Raw genomic sequence first — 12,272 nt, forward strand, 5'->3', positions numbered from 1 at the left:
GCGCTCAAAACACCGATCGGTATTTTGTTTGACAAACGAGAAAGTCCACAACCTGCTCGCCTGCCAGCTTTCCGCACAGACGGACTGAGAAATAGATACACCGGAACAGATAAGCAGCAAGTGTTCGTCAGTTTAAGGTAAGAGACGGCATGTTGGAGAATGAGAAACTCATTACTATCCATCTTTTTAAGCAGCGTCTGGGTGTCATAGGGTGACACTGACTGTCAGCCTAATTCATCTGTCAAATATGTGATTTCTAGAGAAGCAGAGAGAGAGAATAATTGAATGTCTCTTCAGAGTTTTGAATTAGCCTGCACAGACTGAATGAAAGCGAATTTGCAACTCTTCCTGCATTTTGATACTGAACAGCTTTCAGTAGCAAGAGTTTTGTCACTTCTCAGTAGCCCTTAACCGCAGTTTGTCTACTTGTGCTGTAAATAAAGTTATTTTAAGCTTTGGGAAGTATGAAAGTGTTTTGTAAAATAATGTTCACGGCAAGAATCCTTATTTCTTCCTGAAATATCTAGTAGCCACTTGGCCTGATTGCATATACTGTAATGCAGTCAATCCAAATTTTAAGCCTTGCATATTATTGTGTTGAAGGTCACTTCCGTTGAATATTTTCCTTCCTCCTCTTTTGAAGAGCAACTGTGGTGACAACAAACTGGGCTAACTGGTTAGGAGAGTCAGCTGGAGAGGTCAAAACTCCAGCAACACTGGATAGAATAATTTATTATTAGAAGAGTCAGCAGCAAAGTGGACCTTGGTTGTTTCCCTGTCTGGGACACCAAAACAGTGTCCCCTGAAATCAATTATGAAGGAGGCTGGCTTGAGAATAGAGTAAATTAGTTATGACCAAGTAAGAGTGAGTTTCTTTCTGAACAGTGATCACCTAAGGACACGCAGATGTCCTACATTGCTATGATATCCTGTTTCATAGGGCAAGAAACAGCCACTTATTGTGCACTGGCTTTGTGAAGTTCTGGTTCTGTCATGCTCCCTGTAGCAAACTTCCTGTAGCAGATGACAGTTGATCATCACTAGTGAGGTGTGTTTGGGGCATGTATCTTAAGCAACGTGCTGTGCGTCACTCATTAACCGATGTGGGAGTTTCAGGTTGTGCCAGTGCTGTCACAGTCGCACCCACCTGCTGCCACGTGGGTCCTGGAGGACTATGGCCGGAGCAGGTGAATTCAGGTGTGGTGTGTTTGTTCACACTCTCCTCCTCCTCCTCCTCCATGTTCTCTGCTCCTGCCCTGTGGGACTGTTTCCTGAAGAGACGGGGAGGGAGGGAGGGAGGGAGGAGCGAGGTTGGCTGGATCACCTGCCACTATGACACTTGTAGAGACGCACAAACCAGTTTTGTTTTTTTTCTCGAGCTTGTCTCTTTTTCTTTGGCTGCAGGAATAACTCACTGATTGTTTAGCAAGCAAGGGCAGGTGAGGGTGTCAGAGGAGCGGCTTTTGAATGTAGTGTTTCTTGTTTAAATGTTTTTGCAACCAGCCTCTTAGGAATTCATTCTTTTTTTTCCTGTTTAACAGCTTTGAGACACGGATTTTGAAACATGCGTTTGTTCATACGCCGGCGCATGAGCCCCCTGAAACTAGCCATTCTTGGGGGGACTCTCTTCATGGTGGTTCTGGTGGTTCTCCAGAGGGATGTTGGCTCTTCACCTGCGGGGGACCCCTGGTTTCAGGAGCTGGTGGACAAGAGGGACAAGGTGATAATCATGGTTAGAGATGCGGTCCACAATATCGGCTTTCAAATTGGAGCTCCACAGCCACCACCAGTGCAGGCACAGCCCACCCAGGACATGAAATGCCCCGATGGATTCTATAGTCAGGCTGAGCTCAAGCCTCATCTGGAGAGACCGCCGCAGGACCCCACAGGCCCTGGGGCTGATGGGAAGGCCTTTCAACAAGACCACATGACTCCGGAGGAGGTGAAGGAGCAGGAGGAGGGCATGACCAGGCATTGTTTCAACCAGTATGCCAGCGACCACATCTCGCTCAGCCGTGGTCTTGGGGATGACACGAGGCCTACAGAGTAAGAATGTGTCCTTTATAATAATCTTGGACTAATCACTGTTTTACCAACATGTACACAGCAGGGCCACATAATATCCTGGCATTTTAGTCTGGGTCATGTTCAGAGTGTCATATTATTTACATGAATTTTCATACTGAGCTCACCTTTATCCTGGAAACACACAAAAAAGCTAATCTGAATATAACCACAAAAGGTGAGTGTAGCATAGAAGTATACTTGATAATAGAGACTGAAACATTAACTGTGTTGCTTTAAGTGCAGCCACTGTATCATAAAAAAATGTCAAACTTGACATCTGAACATGTCACAGCTCTCATAGGCCTTGAGCTATGTCTTTTTGCAGAGTTTAAAATGGGCGTATTGTTTATGACTGTTTGCACAATTTGTTATTTAAAGTGCGAGTGAGTAGACTTTGAATATCTATAAACAGTGGTCTGTTATACGTGGCTCTACGAGACTTTAACTTCATCAGATATGCCTCTCACTCTTATGCAATTTCTCTCACTGTCTCTCGTTTTATTTTTGACGTGACTCATGTCTCCCAGGTGTGTAGACAGAAAGTTTCGTCGCTGTCCCCCTCTACCCACAACCAGCGTTATTATAGTCTTCCATAATGAGGCTTGGTCCACCCTCCTGAGAACGGTCTACAGTGTCCTGCACACGTCTCCTGCTATATTGCTGAAAGAGATCATCCTAGTAGATGACGCCAGTGTTGCAGGTGAGAAAAACAGAAACACAGAAACACTAATGACAAAACATAGTTGTGGACTCACTTGCAGGAGAAAAGACTTTGTTAAAAGAGGCTCTGAGTCCAATGTTATTTCTTAATCAGGCAGTTAGTTAGGAGGAAATGTTTTACAGTGATGAGACATTAAAACACATGAAAGAAAATGGGACACTTTTATTTCATTTTATTTCTTTAATATGTCTGGACAGCTGCAGAGCACCAGCATGATTTTTTAGGAGCGTAAGTTATAATGAATTTATTAATTCATAAAGCAGCATTCCAGTTACTGTTAGGTGAGAGTATTGATAACAGAGTTGTGTTAGCGTTGAAGTTTTCACAGCTTACCGTACATGCCTGCACAGTCGCAGGCGAGTGGGACTTTACAAATGAAGCAGAAGGGGTTTGTGTGCAAAGAGTCAACAGTGTCATAAATTATAATGACCCATTGTATTTTACCATTGGTATATGCACAAGGCTGGCTTTCATTGAAATGCCAGTTGCAGCAGTGAGCACCAACTTGACAATAGAGTGATGAAGAACATCTAACCCTTCAGAGCTGGCAAAAGTGGTACAACAGTTCTGATAAGAGAAGCCTATTGTTGACACTCCACTTTACACTCCAACATGTTAAGAAAATAACAGTAACATTTGGGAAGTATCATGTGTAGTCATAGAGTAGCAACATTATCTAGTTGTCCATAAATGTTTGTTATTATACAGGAAATTGTTGACTTGTACACGGGTAAAATAAGCATGCTTTTTAGCCTTTACTCAAAATGCGAGCAAAGATTATTACAGCGTTTCAAGCAACACCTGTAGTGCAAACAGCTAATATTTTGGGTGGTATATCTTGTAAGATCTTGCACCAAAAGTCTGTGAAACTTGAGTGATTGTAGAATGCCTTTTTAAAAAAAAGCCAAATTACACTAGACAGAAGAACATTTTCATCCTCTCATATCTTAATAATAATGTAGCAGTTTCTTTGAAGGCTGTTCTAATTAAAATACAAACCACATAGCAGTTGACACAAGCCTGACTAGCCATACAGGCCAAATCCGGTATCAAAATAACACTTGAAAGCTTGAAATATCCTCTTTACCAGTTATATATTTTGCATAAGTTAATGAGTTGTTAGCCTCAGCTCTATTAGCAGGCTTCATACTGTACCCAGACTTCCCCTTTTTGCTACCAGTGCAGCAGCTTTGTCTTAACACTGAGAATGTGTGGTTGGTGGATGTACTGGTACTAAAACTTATGAGAGCTGCATGGCATGTGTTGTGGTCACAAATGCTTTTAGAAAGGAAATGCGACCCAGTTGTACGAGCAGCGTTTCTACTTGATTGCTATCTCACAGTTATGACAAATGTCTTGACTTTTTCTTCTCTTGGGAAACGTTGTGCTTTAATAAATACTAGGCTGAAAAGACTTGTTTTACTGACCACATCCTGGTTGAAAGTTTATTGATCTTTGTCCACTACACCCCTTGTTTAAAAAAAAAAAAAAAAGTATTATTGGATATGGGTATATGTGTGCTCTGTTGCACCTGTAACTACACAGCGATTGTCAAGGTGTAACCGGAGTACATCACTGCAGCAAATGTTTGATTTACTTGAAGTCAAGATAAGAGAATCTGTTGTTTTTCCCTGCAGATCACCTGAAGAGCCAACTGGAGGAATATGTACGTGAGCTGAAGATTGTCCGCGTAGTGAGGCAGCTGGAGAGGAAGGGCCTCATCACAGCCAGGCTACTGGGTGCTAGTATTGCTCAGGGCGAAGTACTCACCTTTCTCGACGCACACTGTGAGGAAACGCACACACACAAAATGACAATAGCAACAACGATACACCAGTTAATCTGACCCACAGCACTGCCAGTGTTAGGGATTAATGTTTCCTTAATAAAGATATATTTGCACTACTTCAGTATGGCCCAGCCATCCATTATTTATCCATGCTTTAAGACCATTTAAAGCCATGTTATTATAAATCATTAACATAGTTTTGAGTGGTTAATTGATCAATTTTAAGCAAAAATTGTGATTGTGATTGGTACATGGATAATTGTCCAGCGCTGCCTCCATTTAAATAATTCACAGTGCGATTCCCCTCTGTTTATACTGGTAGAGAATCCATTTTATACAACAGATTTGAAAATATATCAAGTTATCTCTGTCCTTCTGCCCCCCTCTCAGGTGAGTGTTTCCATGGTTGGCTAGAGCCCCTGTTGGCCCGCATTGTTGAAGAGCCCACTGCTGTGGTGAGTCCAGAGATCACTACCATTGACCTCAACAACTTTAGGTTCAACAAGCCTGTGGCCACCAGCCGCGCTTACAACCGAGGTAACTTTGACTGGAGTCTGACTTTCGGCTGGGAGCAAATCCCTGAGGATGCAAAGAAGCTGCGGAAGGATGAAACCTACCCAGTAAAGTAAGAAGGACCACGTTGGTTTCACTTAAAACACACTGAATCATTTAAGTGCCTAAAGCTTTTGTGTCTGCCTATGAAAATTTCAGAACACCCACATTTGCCGGAGGTCTATTCTCAATCTCAATGAAGTACTTTGAACACATTGGAACGTATGATGACAAGATGGAGATTTGGGGCGGTGAAAACGTGGAGATGTCATTCAGGGTAAGTCTCTTTTCTCCCTCAGTTCCACATGTTAGTTAATAAGCCTCCCTGTAGTTATCAACTCAGTCTGAATTGCTTCTTGTGTCCAATGTTATTTACAGGTGTGGCAGTGTGGGGGTCAGCTGGAGATCATACCATGTTCTGTGGTTGGCCATGTCTTCCGCACCAAGAGCCCACACACCTTCCCCAAAGGCACAGAGGTCATCACCCGCAACCAGGTGCGCCTAGCTGAGGTCTGGATGGATGATTACAAGCATATCTTCTATCGCCGCAACAAGAACGCTGCAACTATGGCTAAAGAGGTCAGTGTCACCTTAAATGCACATCAATACAATGCCACTCATCACACATCCTCCCACACATTTTTAACTAGAGTTTACACCCTCTGCCGCAACAAGTTCTCAATATGATAATGATATTTTAAGTGGCTGGTTTGATGGTTCTAACAGTCTGAGTACACCCTGTTCTCTTTTATAGCACAACTATGGGGACATTTCTGATCGTCTTAATCTGAGAGAGAGGCTGAAGTGCAAAAACTTTACCTGGTACCTGGACACAGTCTACCCAGAGGTCTTCATTCCAGACTTGACCCCAGTAAAATTTGGAGCAGTGAGTCCCATTTCTCTTCATCTTTATATGGATATTGCACGTGTTTTGTGAAACTGTGGTTGTATCTTACTGTTGCTGTGTGACTGTGTTTGCACCAGTTAAGAAACTCAGGATCTCAAACATGCCTGGATGTTGGTGAGACCAACCATGGAGGCAAACCTGTGATTATGTATCAGTGTCACAACATGGGAGGCAACCAGGTACAATGACTCTGACTCACTCTTGATTAAGATTAGAGGTGAAAATAATTTCTGTCTGGGACAGTTTGGTATCTAATTGGACAATTTTCTCCTCTAGTACTTTGAGTATACGTCTCATAAGGAGCTGCGTCATAACATTGGAAAGCAGCTGTGTCTTCAAGCCACACCTCAGCCAGAGCCAGTGAAGATCGAGCCATGCCAGCTAAAGGGGAAGGGAACCAGTTTGTCGCCACATCAGGAGTGGGTCTTTACAGAGGTGAGGGGCATTTAATGCTGAATAAGCAAGCGTTATATATTGATATTTATTTTTGGCTTCTGTATTGTTTCACCCTTTTCTCTGATGTTACTTTGCAGGAAAATCTTATAAAGAATCCCAGTAGTGGGAAATGTTTACAGCTACGAGGGGGACAAATTCAGATGGAACCGTGTAATGCTGCTGACCTCAACCAGCACTGGGCCTTCAGCTGACCTCCCAGTGTCCTCATCAGGTGATCTGTGGCACCTTGTGTCCCCTTCCTCAGACTTGGCTTCTAAGAGCCAACTCAACATTGATCCAGCAGGACCTGCTGTGGAGCTTGGGGCATTTGACCATACTGAACAGTTAAAGATGGAGGACAAAGTGAAGACAGTCACAACTGTTGAAGACACTTGAGTTGGCCTTAAATTGTTTTAAATTTATTTATGATGAAAGCTCAGGAGAGACATTTAAAGGTGGTTGGGGATCTTCGGACCAAGGGCGGACTTCGCATTCAGGAGTGGCAGCTTGATTGTGGGACAACGGCTGTGGGCTGCATTGATCTTAATTGAGTGCATTTATTTACACTCAGAACTGTAAAATCACTATTTAGTTGCATTTTAGTCTGACAATCAATGTTGAAATGTGAAATGTGAAATTATTAAGTCTTACAAAGGAGTAAGAAATGTCTGGGTTTTTTTTTTTTTTTTAAATAAAAATTCTATTTTGTTGTGTTATAAACAATCTTTAGTATCATTCAATTATTTATCACCAGTAATGCATTTCTGGAGGATTCCCAGTGAATTAGGGACTTATATTCTAGTCGCAACCAACAACTTTGATCTGCCCTTGTTAATTGTACCACAGGATGTCAGTACTAATTTTATATTAGTGCCAGAAGCTTTGTTACGTTTTGGTTGGTATTTATTCACTGATTCACCATATCCTGAAACAATGATTAACTGAGACTCTTTGCTGTGGTTACAGGAGCTACAGATAATAAAATCAACCAACAAGGCATTAGGTTGACTGCACAGACACAAGTGTTACTCTTTACAGCCCTGTGATAATAGCCACGCCAGAGGTTATGTACCGATAAGATCCCTCTACAGCAAAGCCACTAAACTTTCTTGTCAGAGGTACGAGGAAATGTTTGTGCAACATTTATCTAAGGAGTGGTTTAGAGGCAAGAAACACCCTGCGTATTGTTTCAGCCTTGTCTTAATAGACCTGAAATGTGAGTTTAAGTTAAAGGAGATTGACAGGCAAAGCGGATCTGATGGAATTTACAGATCTGACTCATGTGTGGAGTTGTCCCATAAACTCAACCTGCTGGATTGTAGTGGCTGGTGTGCAGAGGTCATATACATTACAAAGGATGACATTATTCCTTTGCAACAATAGGTGGCAGTATTAACTTGCTGAGTTTTTCTGCAAGGCAACAATGACAATTGGGATTTTGCCATACTGTGTGTGTGTGCATGTGTGTGTCATGTAGCCACAGGGAATGAAAGTGGTCACAGCAGGGACAGACTGAGAGCAGATGGCCCAGAATATGAGTGCTGAACCTTTGACTCGCTCTGAGGTGTTTGGACAGCTCAGGAAGGAGCTCTATGGAGAGCAGCAGCCTAGTCATTCCAACACACACATATTCATCATCCTGGGAGCCTCAGTGAGTACTCTGTTTGAACTTATTACACTATGACTAGAATAATGACTACTGTCTATTAATCCAAAATCATAACTCATACACTTTCCATTCAATAACCCTTCAAAACAGCTGAACAAAGATCTTTAGAAATTCCCTGTTAAAAATATCTCCTTCAGTTGATTTGTTACGGTAATGTCTTGTTTTCTTAAGGTCAGTTAATTCATCTAGACCTCTACTATCTAATTCCAAAAGACAGTTTGAGAAAAGGGTTTGACTTGACAGGGGCCCAACTGAGTTGACAAAAAGCCTCATAGGAGAATATTTCAGTGTGGTAATCAGTGAAAGAAAGCTGGGGAATGAGTGCATGTTGACTGAAATGTGCTGCATCTACTTTTTCCTTTGTCATGCAATTAAAAGAAAGGGATAATTTTGTGGCAAAAAAACAAACATTTGGGCAGTCTTCTTTTAACCTTGAGCCCAGCACAAGTTTGCAAATGTAGTTTTTATCTGTCATCCTTATTTATGTTTCCTCTTTTTGTTAATAGCAGCAATATATTTAACTTGTCCGTGAAAGGTGCAAAGAGGGTGTGTTCAAAGTTCTTTGAAAGGCTCCCTGGTTGGTCTTTATTTCACATTACTTAACAGATCCACTCACGCCACACACTTTGACCATTCATTTTTAAAGTTTACCTACTCTTTGGACTCTCGATTGATTCTTTACAGACACAGTGATCATATCTGCTTTTATATTTTTTTATTTGCACAGGGAGATCTTGCTAAAAAGAAGATCTATCCAACTTTATGGTGAGTAAAGACTCATTGCTCATTCACCCATAAAAGAAAGAGTTGCCAAAAGTTGTTTAGTCAGTTTTATTATGAGGTATTTGACCCTTGGACAATGTTCTGCATCACTGCTTTTGACTGACTTCCTTCTCTAGGTGGTTATTCAGAGATGGCCTGCTCCCAGACAACACCTACTTTGTGGGTTTTTCTCGGTCCAACCTGACAGTGGAAGATATCAAGACAGCATGCCTGCCTCATATCAAGGTAGCGCATTTAAAGTGTTTGTTTTGAGGCAGTTTAGTTGAATATAATGTAATGTATAATATCATATGTTGGACTGTGGTATGCTGGAATTTGTCATTTCCTCTCAGGTTACTGATGAAGAGAGTGAGTGTCTATCAGCCTTCTTCAGTAAAAACTCCTACCTGAGTGGCAGGTACGATGACGGCAGCTCGTTCGCCCAACTCAACACCCATCTGTCGTCTCTGCCTGGCGGTGCGGATGCCAACCGACTCTTTTACCTGGCTCTGCCTCCCACTGTCTACCACCATGTCAGCACAAACATCAGAGCCCACTGCATGAGCCTCAAGTCAGTGTCTGCTATACTCACAAGTCTATTAAAACAACAGTTTACTTGTTATTGATCACAATGTTCTAATCAGCTATGTTTGCTGCAGAGGTTGGAACAGGGTCATTGTTGAGAAGCCCTTTGGTCGTGACCTCCAGAGCTCACAGAAGCTGTCAGCCCAGCTGTCCTCGCTGTTCACAGAGGACCAGATCTACCGCATAGACCACTATCTGGGCAAAGAGATGGTCCAGAACCTCATGGTGCTCAGGTAGAAAACTCCATAAACATTTTCATGCACTTTAAGTCAACTCCTTAAACCCTCAACATGAGGGGGGAAAAGGAAGAAACCTCAGGAGGAGCAACAGAGGAGTGATCGCTTTCCCATGACAGACAAGGCAATAGAATAGAAGACAAATTACAGAAATACAGCATGGAAAACAGGATGACAAAATTACAATGGATTCATATCTTTACCACTAGTTTAAAGCAGAAAGTTGTCATTGATGATTGTGTTTTATTCTTTTATTTCCAGATTTGGAAATCGCATTTTTGGGCCCATATGGAACAGGAACAGTGTGGCCTGTGTGGTCCTCACCTTCAAGGAGCCTTTCGGCACTCAGGGGCGTGGAGGATACTTTGATGACTTTGGTATTATTCGGTGAGAGACAGTACATTCAGATAAAAGTAAAAAACACTGGATGTTGTTGTTACACTAGCACCTTTTCTTGTCCTGATTCTGGTCCTTTCTTTTAACGTAGAGATGTCATGCAGAACCATCTCTTGCAGATGCTCTGTTTGGTTGCCATGGAGAAACCTGCCTCCACCAGTCCAGATGACGTGAGGGATGAGAAGGTGACATGAATAATGGGATGATAGGGAAAAGCATGACGTTTGTGCATATTTGTTGTATTCATGTCACTACAATGCTGTTGTTCTGTATTTTTTTATGTACTTCAGGTGAAGGTGTTGAAGTGTATAACTCCTGTTACTATGTCAGATGTGGTGCTCGGCCAGTATGTGGGTGACCCTGAGGGGGTGGGCCAGTCTAAGCTGGGTTACCTCAATGACCCCACTGTACCAAAAGGGTCCTGCACACCAACCTTTGCCACAGCGGTGGTCTACGTCCAGAATGAAAGATGGGATGGTTAGGCAAAAAAAAATTTTTTCCTTCCTTGTTTTATCACTTAAATACCGTTTGGTTGATATTTTGTGACCTTTTCTCCCTTGTGTTTTTCCAACCTTCCACCAGGAGTACCTTTCATTCTGCGCTGTGGTAAAGCTCTGAACGAACGTAAGGCAGAAGTGCGTCTGCAGTTCACAGATGTGCCAGGAGATATCTTTGGTGAAAGCTGTCAGAGGAATGAACTGGTGGTGCGGGTGCAGCCGGACGAAGCAATTTACCTGAAGATGATGACCAAGAGGCCAGGGGTTTACTTCAGCCCAGAGGAGACTGAGCTAGACCTCACTTACAGGAGCAGATACAAGGTACAGACTCACTTTACTTTTATCCATAGTCCATCAATCAGGTCCAACTGTCAGTCTTGAATATTATGATATCTTGTACATTGATTTAAGAATTTTCTCAAATCAATATAAGTGTAGATCAAATAGGTTTAAGAAAGGTTGTTAAAACTCTAAATTTGGTCACATAATAGTCTACTGATCATATTTCACATCACATATTTTATATCAAAATATCAATTCTATCCAATCCAAATGAAGACCTAACAAGTGGAAATGTGTAAGCAACAAACATCAGAATTACGTTACAGATTTTGGTTTTGGTTTCAAGTAAAAGATTCAATAATGCTATGGTGGACCTTTTTCGAGCACAGTAATTCTTATTTAACAGAGGGTGGCCAAAATAACAGGGACATCTTAAAGTTCAACCTAAGTGAAGCTTCACTTTTTTCATGTAGACTGTTGAGATTGTTATTTTGGACTGAACTGCATTAAAATGGACAGTTCATTGTTGTTTGCCTGTCTTTCACATTAAGATACATTATTGCAAATATAAATAAGCATTCACAGTTGCTAATGTCTGCTGTCTCGTCCTACCAGAATGTGAAGCTACCAGATGCTTATGAGAGACTGATATTGGACGTATTCTGTGGAAATCAAATGCACTTTGTCCGCAGGTTAGTGCCATTTTCTCTCATAGGTTATTATTTTAGTATTCAGTTTTAATGTGGTATTTTTACCTAAATTGCCCCTTTTTCTGCCCCAGTGATGAGTTGCGGGAGGCCTGGAGAATTTTTACCCCCCTCCTCCACCAAATAGAGGGAGAGAAGAGACAACCCATCCCTTACATATATGGAAGGTAAAATTGTTTTTTTATAAAACAGAAATAAATACATGCACATTACACTTGCACATTTTCCTTTACATTGATCATTCTTCTCTCATCTTTTCTTTGTTGCATCCACAGCCGCGGACCAAACGAGGCAGATGATCTCGTGAAGAGGGTGGGATTCCACTATGAGGGAACATACAAGTGGGTGCAGCCCCACACAACATGATGCCTTCAGTTACATACACTCGCTCACACACACTAAGCAAGTTTACAAACAATAAAGTTTACTGCAATCATTCACTGCTGTATCGTTGTTTGATTTTTGTCTGCATGTTAAAACAAAATACCACTGCTTTTATTACTAATCATACAACAATGAATGTGAAAATTCAAATAACTTTAGTAATCTAAAATGAGTGTTCACCTGTAAATTAGAAATTTCTTCACATTTTCTTTTTTTTTTAAACAGCATTACCCACACCTAACACCAGAAAAAGAAAATCTCTAATAATATGATTGTTTCTCGT

The 12,272-nt window shown here is 41.6% G+C and overlaps 2 protein-coding genes across 2 annotated transcripts; both read left to right on the forward strand.

Annotated features, from left to right (window-relative positions):
• Positions 1 to 15: 15 nt before the first annotated feature.
• Positions 16 to 7,136, forward strand: galnt6 (UDP-N-acetyl-alpha-D-galactosamine:polypeptide N-acetylgalactosaminyltransferase 6 (GalNAc-T6)). The gene is made up of 11 exons (XM_062426526.1): positions 16 to 137; positions 1,542 to 2,046; positions 2,595 to 2,767; positions 4,426 to 4,575; positions 4,968 to 5,202; positions 5,289 to 5,406; positions 5,508 to 5,708; positions 5,884 to 6,015; positions 6,114 to 6,215; positions 6,313 to 6,471; positions 6,570 to 7,136. Exons 2-11 carry the CDS (start codon positions 1,565 to 1,567, stop codon positions 6,681 to 6,683), a joined length of 1,866 nt encoding a protein of 621 aa, XP_062282510.1. The 5' UTR covers positions 16 to 137; positions 1,542 to 1,564; the 3' UTR covers positions 6,684 to 7,136.
• Positions 7,137 to 7,941: 805 nt separating this feature from the next.
• LOC133987876 (glucose-6-phosphate 1-dehydrogenase-like) lies at positions 7,942 to 12,034 on the forward strand. The gene is made up of 12 exons (XM_062427353.1): positions 7,942 to 8,122; positions 8,868 to 8,905; positions 9,040 to 9,148; positions 9,256 to 9,473; positions 9,562 to 9,720; positions 9,985 to 10,110; positions 10,211 to 10,304; positions 10,410 to 10,596; positions 10,702 to 10,937; positions 11,514 to 11,590; positions 11,680 to 11,772; positions 11,881 to 12,034. Exons 1-12 carry the CDS (start codon positions 7,994 to 7,996, stop codon positions 11,969 to 11,971), a joined length of 1,557 nt encoding a protein of 518 aa, XP_062283337.1. The 5' UTR covers positions 7,942 to 7,993; the 3' UTR covers positions 11,972 to 12,034.
• The last annotated feature ends 238 nt before the right edge of the window (positions 12,035 to 12,272 follow it).

The sequence above is a fragment of the Scomber scombrus genome, chromosome 10 (genome assembly GCF_963691925.1).
Source record: "Scomber scombrus chromosome 10, fScoSco1.1, whole genome shotgun sequence".
NCBI lineage: Eukaryota > Metazoa > Chordata > Actinopteri > Scombriformes > Scombridae > Scomber > Scomber scombrus.